This window comes from Salvelinus namaycush, unplaced genomic scaffold (genome assembly GCF_016432855.1).
Source record: "Salvelinus namaycush isolate Seneca unplaced genomic scaffold, SaNama_1.0 Scaffold42, whole genome shotgun sequence".
Taxonomy (NCBI): Eukaryota; Metazoa; Chordata; class Actinopteri; order Salmoniformes; family Salmonidae; genus Salvelinus; species Salvelinus namaycush.
Genome location: NW_024061109.1, coordinates 532,366 through 549,864, shown reverse-complemented (window position 1 = coordinate 549,864; position 17,499 = coordinate 532,366). Strand labels below are relative to the sequence as shown.

At 43.3% G+C, this 17,499-nt stretch overlaps 1 protein-coding gene across 1 annotated transcript in view; it reads left to right on the top strand.

Moving 5' to 3' along the window:
* Positions 1 to 17,499, top strand: part of prpf6 (PRP6 pre-mRNA processing factor 6 homolog (S. cerevisiae)) — a 30,500-nt gene that overhangs the window by 9,858 nt on the left and 3,143 nt on the right. Inside the window, exons 7-19 of the mRNA XM_038986161.1 lie at positions 2,536 to 2,630; positions 2,728 to 2,884; positions 3,275 to 3,437; positions 7,313 to 7,431; positions 7,584 to 7,802; positions 8,846 to 8,968; positions 9,134 to 9,255; positions 9,928 to 10,066; positions 10,213 to 10,332; positions 14,615 to 14,791; positions 15,099 to 15,232; positions 15,334 to 15,425; positions 16,521 to 16,635. Of these exons, the coding sequence (XP_038842089.1) occupies positions 2,536 to 2,630; positions 2,728 to 2,884; positions 3,275 to 3,437; positions 7,313 to 7,431; positions 7,584 to 7,802; positions 8,846 to 8,968; positions 9,134 to 9,255; positions 9,928 to 10,066; positions 10,213 to 10,332; positions 14,615 to 14,791; positions 15,099 to 15,232; positions 15,334 to 15,425; positions 16,521 to 16,635 (1,775 nt within the window). The remainder of the gene's footprint in view (positions 1 to 2,535; positions 2,631 to 2,727; positions 2,885 to 3,274; positions 3,438 to 7,312; positions 7,432 to 7,583; positions 7,803 to 8,845; positions 8,969 to 9,133; positions 9,256 to 9,927; positions 10,067 to 10,212; positions 10,333 to 14,614; positions 14,792 to 15,098; positions 15,233 to 15,333; positions 15,426 to 16,520; positions 16,636 to 17,499) is intronic.

Genomic DNA, 17,499 nt, shown 5'->3' with positions numbered 1-17,499 from the left:
TAATGCACAACTTTAGTCCTACTGACTTAAAAGCTTGTGTTGACTGTTATTCCCCAACCTACAGTGTGCTCCAAAAGTATTAGGACATTTATTGTAATACTTTTCTTTTTGTCTCTGTACTCCAGCACTTTGGATTTGAAATGATACAATGATTATGAGGTTAAAGTGCAGACTGCCGTCTTTCATTTGAGGGTGTTTTCATCTATATCAGGTTTCAGGTAGCCGAGTGGTTAAGAGCGTTGGGCCAGTAACCGAAAGGTCGCTGGTTCGAATACCTGAAGACTAGGTGAAAAATCTGTCTTTGCCCTTGAGGAAGGCTCTTAACTCTAATTGCTCCTGTAAGTCTTTCTGGATTAGAGCGTCTGGTAAATGACTAAAATGTTCATGTAAAATATCATGTGAACATAGTACAAAAGTATTGGGTCAAATTCAAATATGTAGTAAACGTTTTTGGTAGTATTTGGTGCCATTTTCCTAGCACGCAATGATTACAAGATTGGATGCATTTGCTGTTTGTTTTGGTTGTGTTTGAGATGATTTTGTGCCTAATAGAAATCAATGGTAAATAATGTATCATACCCCACCAAAAATTCTACCCTCCCATGTTATTGTAATGACGAGAGGTTAACATGTTTTGGGGGTATGATATCAAATTCTACCCCCCCATGTTATTGTAATGGTGAGAGGTTAACATGTTTTGGGGGTATGATATCAAATTCTACCCTCCCATGTTATTGTAATGGTGAGAGGTTAACATGTTTTGGGGGTATGATATCAAATTCTACCCTCCCATGTTATTGTAATGGTGAGAGGTTAACATGTTTTGGGGGTATCATATAAAATGCTACCCTCCCATGTTATTGTAATGGTGAGAGGTTAACATGTTTTGGGGGTATGATATGAAATTCTACCCTCCCATGTTATTGTAATGGTGAGAGGTTAACATGTTTTGGGGGTATGATATCAAATTCTACCCCCCCATGTTATTGTAATGGTGAGAGGTTAACATGTTTTGGGGGTATGATATCAAATTCTACCCTCCCATGTTATTATAATGGTGAGAGGTTAACATGTTTTGGGGGTATCATATAAAATGCTACCCTCCCATGTTATTGTAATGGTGAGAGGTTAACATGTTTTGGGGGTATGATATGAAATTCTACCCTCCCATGTTATTGTAATGGTGAGAGGTTAACATGTTTTGGGGGTATGATATCAAATTCTACCCCCCCATGTTATTGTAATGGTGAGAGGTTAACATGTTTTGGGGGTATGATATCAAATTCTACCCTCCCATGTTATTATAATGGTGAGAGGTTAACATGTTTTGGGGGTATGATATCAAATTCTACCCTCCCATGTTATTGTAATGGTGAGAGGTTAACATGTTTTGGGGGTATGATATCAAATTCTACCCTCCCATGTTATTGTAATGGTGAGAGGTTAACATGTTTTGGGGGTATGATATCAAATTCTACCCTCCCATGTTATTGTAATGGTGAGAGATTAACATGTTTTGGGGGTATGATATCAAATTCTACCCTCCCATGTTATTGTAATGGTGAGAGATTAACATGTTTTGGGGGTATGATATCAAATTCTACCCTCCCATGTTATTGTAATGGTGAGAGATTAACATGTTTTGGGGGTATGATATTTGTGCATCTAACATTCTCACTGATCATTATTCATGATTCATTCAGGACTATCTGTAATCATGGTAGCATCCACATTAATGTAGAAGAGTTAAGAAACATATTATATTCTTATTTACAATAAGTGACTCTAAAATGTCACAATACATTATTTGCTATACATTTCTATTGGACACAATTATCTGAAACGCAAACAGCAAATGCATACAACAAATGTGTAGAGCCACAAGCTTGATGTAGTCATTGTGTGCTAGGAATATGGGACCAAATACAAAAATGTTGACTTCTTTAATACACATATCAGGGAATTTGTTGACTTCTTTAATACAGGTGAATTTGTCAGAATACTTTTGATCCCCCAAAATCGGGGGGGCTATTTATTTATTAATTTTACCTTTATTTACCTAGGCAAGTCAGTTAAGAACAAATTCTTATTTACAATCACCGCCTCGGAACAGTGGGTTAACTGCCTTGTTCAGGTGCAGAATGACAGATTTTTATCTTGTCAGCTCGGGGATTCGATCTAGCAACCTTTCGGTTACTGGCCCAACACTCTAACCACTAGGCTACCTGCCACCCCATGTACATAAAGTGCTGTAATTTCTAAACGGTTCACCCGATATGGATGAAAATACCCTGAAATTAAAGCTGACAGTCTGCACTAACCTCATACTAATTGTATCATTTCGAATCTAATGTGCTGGAGTACATAGCCAAAACAACAAAAAATGTGTCTCTGTCCCAATTTAGTTTTGAGCTCACTGTATATTTTATGGAAGGGACTGGTCAGGTGGTATCGAAAGTCTCCAGTAAGCATGTGATCCCCAGTATAACTTCCTGTTTTGTATATCTGTTCCGATCTCCATCTCTCTCTTGTCAGGTGTCTGACTCTGTGAGTGGACAGACGGTGGTGGACCCTAAAGGTTATCTCACTGACCTAAACTCTATGATCCCCACTCATGGAGGAGACATCAGGTGAGTGGCCCAGAGAATAAACTTAGCTACGAACACACATTTGTTGCTGATCTATATCTCTGTCTGTGTTGTTGACTGTCTTCTTGTGAATGTGCAGTGACATTAAGAAGGCCCGTCTGCTGCTGAAGTCAGTGAGGGAGACCAACCCCCACCACCCCCCCGCCTGGATTGCTTCGGCCAGGCTAGAGGAGGTGACAGGGAAACTACAGGTGGCCCGGAACCTCATCATGAAGGGCACTGAGATGTGTCCCAAGGTAACATACTTTACAGTTTGTGTATCTTTTCAAAGTGCACTTCTTGCTTCCCATGATGCTTATCTGTATATTTGTGTGTTCACTTTTTAGGTTTTAAATGCGGCATTCAATTTCTCCACCAGTCAGTGTCTGTGCTGGCCTGGTTAGATTTCCAGACATTAAAAATGGGCTGGCCTAATTACCCTGTATTAGATAATAGATAGGTCTAGTCTAGATGTGTCTCTGGCTGTAATCTGCACATTACTGCAGACTAATGATAGTGCTCAAAAACTTCACCTCATTGGTGATAATGATTGATGGGTGTGACTGCTAGTCTACAGCCTGGTGACTCAGCCAAGGCAGTGGTGACCCAGGCAATGTGTATGATGAATGGGTGTGTTTTGTCCCCAGAGTGAGGATGTGTGGCTGGAGGCTGCCAGGCTGCAGCCAGGGGACACAGCCAAGGCAGTGGTGGCCCAGGCGGTGCGTCACCTCCCCGGGTCTGTCCGCATCTACATCAGAGCAGCCGAGCTGGAAACTGACGTCAGGGCCAAGAAACGCGTCCTCAGGAAGGGTGAGATGTTTGTGCCCTGTCAAAGCTACAATGGTGCAAACCAGTTCTTGTTGAGACCTGTAAAGCCTTGTTCGCATTGACAGTTTGAAGTGACTCAAATCAAGTTTTTTTTGCATATCCAATTCGAATCTGTTATTTTTCTTGGAGTCTGAACAGCCAATGGTAGGCATTGTTGTCACCTTAGCTTGCTACCTAACTGTTGAATGATAGGAAGTTATCTGTCTACACCACTGTGCCAAGTCATTACTATGACAACTAGTGTGGTATTGTCAGCAGATGACTTCTGCCTGAACACACACACATCCGATTTGTTCACTTGTAACCTGTTCTTTGGACAGTAGAGCCCGACCGATTTATCGGTTCACCAATATTATTGGCCGATATTTCGTACCGTTTAATCCATTGAAAAGGACCAATATAAGATGCAAAGAAAACGCTCGTCATAAAAGCCGTTCTTGATAGAATTTGACTTTTTGTACATTTCGCGCTACACTAAGACTGGACACTACCACCGGGCCAGCGCATCCACACCAGTCAGAGAGGAGAGTGAACTAACTCTTAGTCTTACTGCTTCTACTGTGAGTGCTGAGTGGACAGAAGCTTGCCAGCTCAATAAAATGCGCACAGGCCATTTACTGTTACGTAAAGTGTCATGGTAGGGTGTCGTGACAAACAATGGATGCAATGCCCAAATCTAAAGTAAGTGCTGTGCTAAGAAGTTCAAAGTTGTGGTAATGTTATAGCTTTTTAGTGAAGCCAGCGAAATCTGTTGTGTTATTTTTGCTCTTTAGTAAGGGTATTCCTCAAGCTCTAACATTCAAATGTTTTCAGAGACACAAAAAAACATGTCACTGTCACTTGGTAGGGACTGGTCCTTATTCACATTTCGCCAATTGCCATTTCCGTGACGAGTGCAACCTATCCAGTTAACTAGCTGTGTGTGAGGACTTGACGATGTCCTCTGAGGGATGGTGCTATCATGGATCCTTGGGATGTCCCTACGCTAAATCCCAACCACAGATAGAACAATGAGCAAGATATTTCACCGGATGTATAAATGTGAAGCATCCGGTAGGCGTTGCCACGCACTACCAAATATGGGGATGAGAGGAAACCCAGTGGCTGGCAGTAGGAGAAGATGGGGCGAGATGGATTTTTGCCAACATTCTGCTAATTTTCTCATTGATTAAACATTTGATCTCAATACAGTTTTCTGTTTCCAAAACTAGAATCTGTTACAAAGAGAGTAGACTAAGTTTGTAGACTTAAAAATTGCATTATTTAGGAGTGCAAGGGTAAATTTAGTTATTGCACACGCACACTTCACCGGGTAGTGTTCCCTAACAGAAATATCCAAATACATGATACAATGCGGCAATACGACCTCGATTGCTCAGTTTAGCTGAGCGGCCAGCTCTAGGAAGAGTCTTGGTGGTTCCAAACTTCTTCCATTTTAGAATGATGGAGGCCACTGTGTTCTTGGGGACCTTCAATGCTGCAGAATTTTTTGGGTACCCTTCCCCAGATCTGTGCCTCGACACAATCCTGTCTCGGAGTTCTACGGTAAATTCCTTCGACCTCATGGCTCTGTTATGCACTGACGAGTGTGTTCCTTTCCAAATCATGTCTGATAAATTTAATTTACCACAGGTGGACTCCAGTCAAGTTGTAGAAATGTCTCAATGATGTTCAATGGAAACAGGATGCACCTGAGCTCAATTTCGAGTCTCGTAACAAAGGGTCTGAATACTTATGAAAATAAGGTATTTCTGTTTTTTGTTTTTTATACATTTGCTAAAAATTAAAAAAAATCTGTGTTCACTTTGTCTTTATGGGGTATTGTGTGTAGATTGATGAGGAAACAGTTTTATGTAATACATTTTAGAATGAGGCTGTAACGTAACAAAGTGGAAAAAGTCAAGGGGTCTGAATACTTTCCAAATGCACTCTATATCAGTTATCGGTGAATATTTCCACTCTAAAATTGGAATTGGATCCAAAAATCCCATATCGGCCTGGCTCTATTGGACAATCAGTTTTTAAAAACGAATTTGAAAAACAAAACTGATGTAATCATTAAGGCCTGCACTGTGAACAAGGCTTAAGTGTCTGCTATTTAGACTATTGAGCTTGGACTAGTGATGAAAGGAAAGACTGAGAGAAGAGGGAAATAAAAAGTTCAACAGGCCACCACTCCATTTGAACCCAACCTTGAACCTTGTTTCTTATCCCAGTTGACACTTCTAGCCATGTGAGAGCACTGCTCCATTACACACACACACACAGTGCTGTTCCCAGCAGCATACTTCTTTGAGAGACTGGATGTTTTGCTTCCTTTGAAAGTGTTCAGCCCCTACATATCTGGGCTGCCCCTGTCTGTATTTCGCCATAGAAATAAAAAGCCTTCTCTATTTATCCATCACAGTGTGCCTAGAAGATTGAGGCAATGTGTTGGTATTAAAATGATAATTGCCATGATTACATTATGACATTTTTTGCAGAAATGTTTGTGTTTTAGGGTTGGACAATATCCAGATTTTCATATCGTCATGTCATCGGGATTTACGGTATTACCGTCTTAGTACACAAGGGGGCACTAAAAATGCAACAAAAAAACAAATGGGTGTCTATTACCAGAATGCTAACAAAATTAGCACAGGTAATGGCGTATAGTGGCTGCTAGCTAAATATGCTAACGAGCACAAATGGAAAATAAACTAATTGCGAATACAGGCAATCCAGCTCATAAAGTTTGGACATTTATAAGTAAGTGAATGTTAATACGAGAAAGACGTTTTGACAGGCTTGTCTGAAGGAAGAAGAGCTCTGGCTCTGGAGCAGCAGGTGTACACGCTGTGTCTGTGTGGAGTCGCTCGGAGAAGCCTCAGGAGCCGACAACGGAGTGGAGAAAAAAACACAAGGAAACGGAGATGGCAGCACTGACATCTGTACAGATAATTCATCCAAAGTGCTTTGACTTCTCAAACACGGCAGAAAGCTAACATTATTTGATGCCCCGCCTCCTTATTAATTCAGCCACTTCACTAACTAGCAAGTGAAACCAAATACACACCTGGACTCTTTCTCCCATTGTGCCATGGTGGAACTAAGGTGGTTCATAATGTCAAATCGTGACAGACCAAATGAAGAACTCGATCTGCCTCATCTCCTAATGTTTTGCACAAGTTGACTACAGGTATTTACTTAAGTAACTACAAAAATTACAGTTTGTTGAGAAATGAAGGCTGTAACTTACTTAACAGAAATCCCATGTGGGATCGCCGCATTTGAAAATGACGGGGGAAGAACATAATCTGTAGTTAGGTTTCCATCCAACTGGCAACAAATTTTTATGCGAATCTTTAAAAATCTGCTTCAAGAAAATGTGTATTTTCCCACCAGTGCTGTTTCCACCAAACGGACTTGTTGCAGATAAAAGTCACGTTATGACAATCCACACAAAATGTACTTTTTCACTTATGTTTTCATGTACCAAATGAAAATCGAATGTTCAATGTGTATCCATCGCATTTTCAACTCTACCGATAGTTTTGTCACAAACTGTTGCGTTAAATGGCCTTTGTGCCTACTCTGGTCATACCGTGGGCTTTCACCACCCTGTGAAGAGTCGTAGTGGGAGGACCTAATGCACCATGTCATCCCATGACTCCCAACTTTACTTCCATATGATGGTTATTCTATCAATATTTGCACATAAAGGCGTTGCCACTGTCGTTTCACGCATAAGTAATTTTACAGACAAAAAGATCCCACCATGTCGAACGAACAAACAATCGGTCATTTATACAATTCGGTCACGGGCCAAAAAAGTTTGGGAACCCCAGGTGTAACTCCTCTCTATGTGTGTCCCACAGCGCTGGAGAATGTGTCGAAGTCAGTTCGTCTGTGGAAAACTGCTGTAGAACTGGAGGAGCCAGAGGATGCCAGGATCATGCTGAGCAGAGCTGTGGAGTGCTGTCCCACTAGCGTGGAGGTACACACATTGATATTGTGCAATGTTCTCATAAGGACCCAGTCTCATACAACTCTACCTTCTGCATTCTGACCCTGACTGCTCATCCCAAAATATCTTCTTTTTTTTTTACACCCCCTTCCCTCACCTTCCTGCCCCCTCTACCTGTGTAGTTGTGGCTGGCACTGGCGCGGTTGGAGACCTATGAGAATGCCAGGCGTGTCCTGAACAAGGCCCGTGAGAACATCCCTACGGACCGCCACATCTGGATCACCGCCGCCAAGCTGGAGGAGGCCAACGGGAATACGCAAATGGTGGAGAAGATTGTTGACAGAGCCATCACATCACTCGGGGCCAATGGGGTCGAGATCAACAGAGAACAGTGGATACAGGTGAGAGGGAGAAAGTGTATGAGAGAGAGAGGTGAGAATTTAGAGCAGGAAACACCAGTGTGCTACAAAGTGATGTGAGCCACTTCCAGCTCCTGTTATTTTCATGTGACCCACTGAATAAACAACAGTCTCCTGCAGCCATTATCCAAAAGCCTTCCGCTTCACCCCAGCATATTCAAAACGTCTAATGTTGACAAGTTCCTTCACCCTTTACTCAAATCATGCCTATGTTGCCCTTGACTCCACTGTGTAAAAGGATACTGTAGTCACTTCCTCTCTTCAGAGGTGCTGGTGTGCCAGAGTCATTTGGAACAACTCTCTTGTCCATCTTATTTAATCACTGCAGCACAAAACAAGTGGAGAACTCAAACACTTTGCACGGTGTGTGTGTGTCACTTCCTGCAGGTAGGTGACTGATGTCTTTCTGACCTCTGTGCATTTCACCTCTGTTCAACTTGCAATTATTGTTGTGCAACCAAGCTTTGGATTGCAATTATCTGTCGGATTTATTTTTTTGTTTTCTTTTCCCTTGTTTTTACTATTTTCTTGGCTCTAAAGTGAAGTGGTCCATCAACAGTTCTCTGGAACAGGCATGTGAGGTATATTGGAGTACACAGGGGTAATATTAAGCATATGGGTTTGGCACTGCAGAGCCAGATCAAACACTGGCTTGATTCAACTCAAAAGAAAGAGATCATGTCATGTTTTTTCCCCAGTACAGTTGGAAGCCCTAGCCGCCCATAAATCCGACTATAAATGGTTGAGGATCCCTGGTTGTGTTTTTTTAGAGGACGTGGGGACATGTTTTCACATAAATCGCTCTGTAGTTGCTCCAGCATTCCACTGGCTTGCCTGTGGTTCTCTCTCGCTCTCCTCCCCCTCCCTCCTGTCCTTCCTTTCAACTCCCCCTCTCCCTTTCAAACTTTTCTCAAGATTCGTCTTCTCTTCCCTCCCTCATCTTTTCATTTTCCCTCCCGTCCGTACCCCTCTCTGTCCTCTCCTCGCTCAACCTATTCTTTCTGCCTCTCCCCCCTCGTCTCCAGGATGCAGAGGAATGTGATAAAGCTGGCAGTGTGGCAACGTGCCAGGCGGTGATCCGGGCGGTTATTGGCATCGGCATCGAGGAGGAGGACTGTAAACACACCTGGATGGAGGATGCAGAGAGTGTAAGCATGATGACCTTTCACCCATTCCTTATCCTCTAATATCTCGATCCCCCGGATCTAATATCGCGATCCCCCTGGATCTATTATCGAGATACTCAGTTTATATTAGACACATATGGCATGTCCTTAGTTTGATACATTATCTGTAATTATTTTTTATTTCAGTGTGTGTCCCATGGGGCTCTGGAGTGTGCCCGTGCCATCTATGCCCACGCCCTGCAGATGTTCCCTAGCAAGAAGAGTGTGTGGCTCCGCGCAGCCTACTTCGAGAAGAACCACGGCACCAGGTGTGTGTTGAAAGTTGAATTAAATACCTGTACCTATTGATTGTAATTGTATCAAAGTAGATATCATCACTGTGGCACGATGTCATTGGCAAATGATTCAATAGAAGCCAATCAATTTCATTAGTTGCTTTTCATTCATTTAATGTATGTAAAATAGTAATTATTTATGTAAGGAATCAACGAGGGGCTATGGGTTCTCTGGAAAATGAGGGACGTGGAAGGTGTGTTCCACAACGCATTAGCGAAGTGGAACTGACCTTCCACGAGAACGCATAGCCCCAAGTTGATTATCCGATTTATACCATGGCAGTAATTTAACAAATTTACTGCTAGAAATGTGTTCATTTGCAGGGAGAAATGTGTTTAACATCCACTGAAGTAGCTAGCAAGTTTACTAGATAGCGACAATAGTTGCCTTGGTAACAAACAGACCTGCTAGTTTAGCTAACCAAACCCATACGGTTAGTTATGATCAATCACTGTTTCAAAGCCTGCCTGTCCTCACACTTTCTCACCATTACTTATTCAATCTCTTTCCTTTCTCCTCCCTCTGTCTTTACCCACATCTCTCTCTCACTCCCTCATTTTCTTCTCATCTGACCCCCTTTCTATCTCTCCATGATGCACCCTTTTACTTCTCACTGTCCACTATCCACCCCCCCTCCCCCTCAGGGAGTCTCTGGAGGCGCTGCTGCAGAGGGCAGTGGCTCACTGTCCCAAGGCTGAGGTGCTATGGCTGATGGGGGCCAAGTCTAAGTGGCTGGCTGAGGACGTGCCTGCTGCCCGCAGCATCCTGGCTCTGGCCTTCCAGGTGAGAGAGGAACAATGATCTTGCTAGCTGGAGTAAACATGCTTATTCCAACAGTATCTTTCTTTATAACAACAGGGTACACAGCAAAGTGCAAACCAACATTTGGTGGAAGTAAAACACCCTTCCTCCTATCTGTCTGTGTCCAGGCTAACCCTAACAGTGAGGAGATCTGGCTGGCTGCTGTGAAGTTGGAGTCGGAGAATAATGAATACGAGAGAGCACGTCGACTACTGGCCAAGGCCCGCAGCAGTGCTCCTACTGCCAGGGTGAGTGTGGGGGGGTGTGTCGGGGTTTCCGTTAGCCGGCAATTGCCTGCTTTCGGCCAATAAATCGAAATGAAAAGCCGATAAAATTGTTGTCGGCCAAAAAAAATCCCATATCCCATTTATTAATTGATGGAAATACCAGTCGATGGAAATACATTTGACCGTCATGCTTATCGGTATATAGGTTAATGTGCATAATTTGGTGGAATGAAATTGGCCTATTTTCGTTAGTCATTATGTATCTTATTCATCCAACACAACTATCATACACACCCAGCATACAGAGCCTATTTTGAGTGGGATTTCTCCTGATGGAGGAAAACATGCACTTTTATATAAGCCCATTCATTGCGCAACAATTCTAAATGCAATCGCATGTTAAACCATTTGGTGCCAGGTAAGATTATCATTATGTGCATTTTCATGGATCAGTTTTATTTCAATAATAACTTTTTAGTTTCTATGTGTGCTTAGATGTTTTTCACTGACAGCCGCAGCTCAATAATCAGCTAGGCCTATTGCCACGCAGGCTTCCCAAATAGACATATAAAATAAATTTGAAAATAAAATAATGATCCTGATTTCTCTGGCCAAGTCATGCTTTCTGGTGAAGTATTTTCACTGATTTTATTTTATGTATGAACAGGAGTAATTATATAATTTTGGAAAATGTATTTCCATTTACTTCTTTATTGGACCCACTGCTATGCCATTTCTCTCCTGTTCTATTGGACCCACCACTATGCCATTTCTCTCCTGTTCTATTGGACCCACTGCTATGCCATTTCTCTCCTGTTCTATTGGACCCACCACTATGTCATTTCTCTTTTGTTCTATTGGACCCACCACTATGTCATTTCTCTCCTGTTCTATTGGACCCACCGCTATGCCATTTCTCTCCTGTTCTATTGGACCCACCACTATGCCATTTCTCTCCTGTTCTATTGGACCCACCGCTATGTCATTTCTCTCCTGTTCTATTGGACCCACCGCTATGTCATTTCTCTCCTGTTCTATTGGACCCACCGCTATGTCATTTCTCTCCTGTTCTATTGGACCCACCGCTATGTCATTTCTCTCCTGTTCTATTGGACCCACCACTATGTCATTTCTCTTTTGTTCTATTGGACCCACCACTATGTCATTTCTCTCCTGTTCTATTGGACCCACCACTATGTCATTTCTCTTTTGTTCTATTGGACCCACCACTATGTCATTTCTCTTTTGTTCTATTGGACCCACCACTATGTCATTTCTCTTTTGTTCTATTGGACCCACCACTATGTCATTTCTCTCCTGTTCTATTGGACCCACCGCTATGCCATTTCTCTCCTGTTCTATTGGACCCACCGCTATGCCATTTCTCTCCTGTTCTATTGGACCCACCGCTATGCCATTTCTCTCCTGTTCTATTGGACCCACCGCTATGCCATTTCTCTCCTGTTCTATTGGACCCACCACTATGCCATTTCTCTCCTGTTCTATTGGACCCACCACTATGCCATTTCTCTCCTGTTCTATTGGACCCACCACTATGTCATTTCTCTCCTGTTCTATTGGACCCACCACTATGCCATTTCTCTCCTGTTCTATTGGACCCACCACTATGTCATTTCTCTCCTGTTCTATTGGACCCACCACTATGTCATTTCTCTCCTGTTCTATTGGTTTTCATATCAACTTTCTTTAATTGTCCTCAAGCCAAAGGCACAATACTGGTCATATTAGCAACCCATCGTAGCTGTTGCATCTTTCGATTCCAGAGATTTTCATTTTCATGAAATTACAAGCTTTTGAAATTACACTACAAGTTTATATTTCCTGCGGCGCAGGACAATTCTCTGGGAAAACAGAGTGATCAAATTTAGCCATAACCTTTAACTGTTAGCCTCAGCCAAGACTCCTCTATGGATACAAAGAGCTGAATCAGAGCGAGTCCTACAGTCAGCCAAGACTCCTCTATGGATACAAAGAGCTGAATCAGAGCGAGTCCTACAGTCAGCCAAGACTCCTCTATGGATACAAAGAGCTGAATCAGAGTGAGTCCTACAGTCAGCCAAGACTCCTCTATGGATACAAAGAGCTGAATCAGAGCGAGTCCTACAGTCAGCCAAGACTCCTCTATGGATACAAAGAGCTGAATCAGAGCGAGTCCTACAGTCAGCCAAGACTCCTCTATGGATACAAAGAGCTGAATCAGAGCGAGTCCTACAGTCAGCCAAGACTCCTCTATGGATACAAAGAGCTGAATCAGAGCGAGTCCTTAGTCAGCCAAGACTCCTCTATGGATACAAAGAGCTGAATCAGAGCGAGTCCTACAGTCAGCCAAGACTCCTCTATGGATACAAAGAGCTGAATCAGAGCGAGTCCTACAGTCAGCCAAGACTCCTCTATGGATACAAAGAGCTGAATCAGAGCGAGTCCTACAGTCAGCCAAGACTCCTCTATGGATACAAAGAGCTGAATCAGAGCGAGTCCTACAGTCAGCCAAGACTCCTCTATGGATACAAAGAGCTGAATCAGAGCGAGTCCTACAGTCAGCCAAGACTCCTCTATGGATACAAAGAGCTGAATCAGAGCGAGTCCTACAGTCAGCCAAGACTCCTCTATGGATACAAAGAGCTGAATCAGAGCGAGTCCTACAGTCAGCCAAGACTCCTCTATGGATACAAAGAGCTGAATCAGAGCGAGTCCTACAGTCAGCCAAGACTCCTCTATGGATACAAAGAGCTGAATCAGAGCGAGTCCTACAGTCAGCCAAGACTCCTCTATGGATACAAAGAGCTGAATCAGAGCGAGTCCTACAGTCAGCCAAGACTCCTCTATGGATACAAAGAGCTGAATCAGAGCGAGTCCTACAGTCAGCCAAGACTCCTCTATGGATACAAAGAGCTGAATCAGAGCGAGTCCTACAGTCAGCCAAGACTCCTCTATGGATACAAAGAGCTGAATCAGAGCGAGTCCTACAGTCAGGCAAGACTCCTCTATGGATACAAAGAGCTGAATCAGAGCGAGTCCTACAGTCAGCCAAGACTCCTCTATGGATACAAAGAGCTGAATCAGAGCGAGTCCTACAGTCAGGCAAGACTCCTCTATGGATACAAAGAGCTGAATCAGAGCGAGTCCTTACAGTCAGCCAAGACTCCTCTATGGATACAAAGAGCTGAATCAGAGCGAGTCCTACAGTCAGCCAAGACTCCTCTATGGATACAAAGAGCTGAATCAGAGTGAGTCCTACAGTCAGCCAAGACTCCTCTATGGATACAAAGAGCTGAATCAGAGTGAGTCCTACAGTCAGCCAAGACTCCTCTATGGATACAAAGAGCTGAATCAGAGCGAGTCCTACAGTCAGCCAAGACTCCTCTATGGATACAAAGAGCTGAATCAGAGCGAGTCCTACAGTCATCCATCCTCCAGTTTGCCCAACCTCAACATCAGTGTCGGGTGAAAGAGAATGAAAGCCCCAGGGGATATTTCAAAACTCATTTGTCTTGTCAGAATGGCCCAGTGGGATATATAGATCACATGGTGTGCACACACACAGTTCCCTCAGTCATTTACTATCAGGGGAAATGTGAATGTGGAAGCTGCTGGCTGTGCTAGGTGTGTAGGGGTTGCTTCTCGGTCACGTAGAACACCAGCAGTTGGTGAGGTGGAGATGGACCTGACCTCAGACTTGTTTTGGGAGGAAGTATTATATGAATTTAATGGTGTGTTATCCATGCGTCCATGCCCAGGCTTGCTAGATTCACAACTGGATGGGAAACTGCCAAAGTGCTGTCTGTCTCCAGGAGATCATAGCATTGCCTTGCCAGATAAAGTAACAATGTGGTGTTGTTGAAGGTAGAAACACTCAGGCTAGGCTTGAGGATGTTGCACCTGGCAGCATTAACATGATATTAGTTACATTTGAAATGGTTGTCTGATGTCTTGCCACCAAAAATGTATTTGTTCAATGCTATTTCTTCTGCAAGATTTTATTCAGAATGGAATGCTGCTGAGAATAAGTGTTCTAATGTCAAATCAAATGTTATTTGTCACATACACATGGTTATCAGATGTTAATGCCAGTGTAGCAAAATGCTTGTGCTTCTAGTTACGACAATGCAGTAATAACCAACGAGTAATCTAACCTAACAATTTCACAACAACCACCTTATACACACAAGTGTAAAGGGATGAAGAATATGTACATAAAGATATATGAATGAGTGATGGAGGCCTCCATGTAATGACTAAGATGAAACATGTATATACAGAGTGTGTGTTTGTCCCATTGCAGGTGTTTATGAAGTCAGTAAAGCTGGAGTGGGTTTTGGGGAACATCGAAGCGGCCCACGAGCTGTGTACCGAGGCTCTTAAACACTATGAGGACTTCCCCAAGCTCTGGATGATGAGGGGACAGATAGAGGAGCAGTCTGAGCACAACGAGAAGGCCAGGGAGGCCTACAACCAGGGGGTGAGGAAGGGGAGAGAGGGAGAGAGAGAGAGAGAATGCCAAGGAGGCCTACAACCAGGGGGTGAGAGAGGTGGAAGGGAGATTGGACGTGAAGACAGGAGCGAGCCTTCTGGATGATGAGCGATCTGAATACATTCATATAGCTAGAGAGACAGTAGGCTATCTGAAGTTCAATGTGGCCCAGTTATTGATCCGGTCTTAAAAAACAGATGTGTGTTTAACACTGATTCATCTTAACTGTGTGTGTGTGTGTGTGTGTGTGTGTGTGTGTGTGTGTGTGTGTGTGTGTGTGTGTGTGTGTGTGTAGCTGAAGAAGTGTCCCCACTCCATGTCCCTGTGGCTGCTGCTGTCTCGTCTGGAGGAGAGGGTTGGCCAGCTGACCAGGGCCAGATCCATTCTGGAGAAATCACGCCTCAAGAACCCACAGAGCCCAGACCTATGGTGAGATATACAGACGCATTACGCTTACACACAGACACACACACACACTTAAAACACACAAACTGGTTGATGCATACACATTACCTTGTGTGTGTTGTCAGGTTGGAGTCGGTGAGATTGGAGTTCAGGGCAGGGCTGAAGAACATCGCCAACACACTGATGGCTAAAGCCCTACAAGAGTGCCCCAACTCAGGTAAGACAGTCAGTCACAATGTGTGTGTGATGGAAAGCAATTCTCAGTCTTTTTAGTCTGCTAGATCCAGGTAGTGATTGTCCCAGTTAGCTAGGTCTCACTGTTGAGAATATGAGATGTATTTACTCACATAAACCAGGTTTCCATCTAACATTTTTATGCGAGTAAAGTACACGTCGGATAGATAATGTCACGACAGACCTGATGGAAACAGCAAATGTGTCGGTAAACTTTGCAAATGTCGACAAAACAATACTCTAGCCAAGGTGGGATCTTTTTGTGAAATGGAGGCGGAAATGCCTTTATGCACAAATATGGATATAATAACCATTTTGACGTAAACTTGGAGTCACGCGATGATATGGTGTGTGGTCTTTCCACTAGGACTCGTCAGGAAAGCATGCAGTTTATTAGGCTGCAGATGAAATAAGTTCTGAACTTCACAGGGTGGTGAAAGTGCTAGATGAGCTTGATGATCCTTTCCAATACATTTTGAGGGTCTTTTTCTGGTGACATGATGATTGATGCTTGACTGCCGTTTGACAAAACAAAATAATAATGATCTCATCATGTAGTATGCTGTTTCTTCGAGCTGCTGGGCACATTTGCTCTTTCACGCAACAATATTTTTTAACAAACCCATCAGTAGAGTTGAAAATGCGATGGAAACCCATTTACATTAGATTTTTTTATTCAGTACATAGGAATTTAACTGCACAAGTCATTTGTGTGTGCATTACGTCATCACGCACAGCCTTTTATCTGCAACAAGTCCATTTGATGATGGAAACATCTCCGCTGGGAAATGTTGTCTTTTTGTATTTATGTGGATTTTAGAATATTGGCATGGAAATCTGTCGCCAACTGGTTGGAAACCTAGCTAGTGAAGTGTAAATACAACAGAATTGTAATGCGTTTACTCAAGTGACATGGTTTAGTCCTCAGAATCAGAAGGTTAAAGTTGTTTGTGTTTTAACTATGTCTATTTTAACTATGTCTATATTTAATCATGATCATCAGTTCAACGTGAAACAGTTCAGGGTGGAGAAAATACTCTTACATATTGTATTTACATATATCTCTGTCTTTCTGTAGGTATCCTGTGGGCTGAGGCAGTGTTTCTGGAGGCACGGCCCCAGAGGAAGACTAAGAGTGTTGATGCTCTGAAGAAGTGTGAACACGACCCACACGTCCTGCTAGCCGTGGCCAAGTACGACACACTACCAACCTACAGAACATGAATCTTTCACTCTTTCTCTCTCAACCTCCCCCCTCTTATCTTTGCTATGACCACCTTCCCCTTTGTACTGTCTCAGTAGGACAACCTCCCCCCTCCTCTTATCTTTGCTATGACCACCTTCCCCTTTGTACTGTCTCAGTAGGACAACCTCCCCCCTCCTCTTATCTTTGCTATGACCACCTTCCCCTTTGTACTGTCTCAGTAGGACAACCTCCCCCCTCCTCTTATCTTTGCTATGACCACCTTCCCCTTTGTACTGTCTCAGTAGGACAAACTCTCCCTTGCTCTGCTTTCATTCCTTCAGTAGGTTAAACTCTCCCTCTCTGCTTTCATTCCTTCAGTAGGTTAAACTCTCCCTTGCTCTGCTTTCATTCCTTCAGTAGGTTAAACTCTCCCTTGCTCTGCTTTCATTCCTTCAGTAGGTTAAACTCTCCCTTGCTCTGCTTTCATTCCTTCAGTAGGTTAAACTCTCCCTTGCTCTGCTTTCATTCCTTCAGTAGGTTAAACTCTCCCTTGCTCTGCTTTCATTCCTTCAGTAGGTTAAACTCTCCCTTGCTCTGCTCTCGAAACTGCAATATTGTTTCATTTTCTGAAACATGGCTCTCTGACAAGACACCCCCCATGACTATCCAACTCAATGGATTCTCCATTCACCAGGCGGACAGGACAGTGGAGTCAGGGAAATCAAGGGGGGGGGTTTTGCCTCTAACTCCAGCACGATGGAAGTGTCGACCCACTGTTCACCCGTCTTGGAATTCCTGATGGTCAAATGCTGACCCTTCTATCTCCCGAGGGAGTTTTCAGCTGTTATCGTGAATGTTGTAAACATTCCAC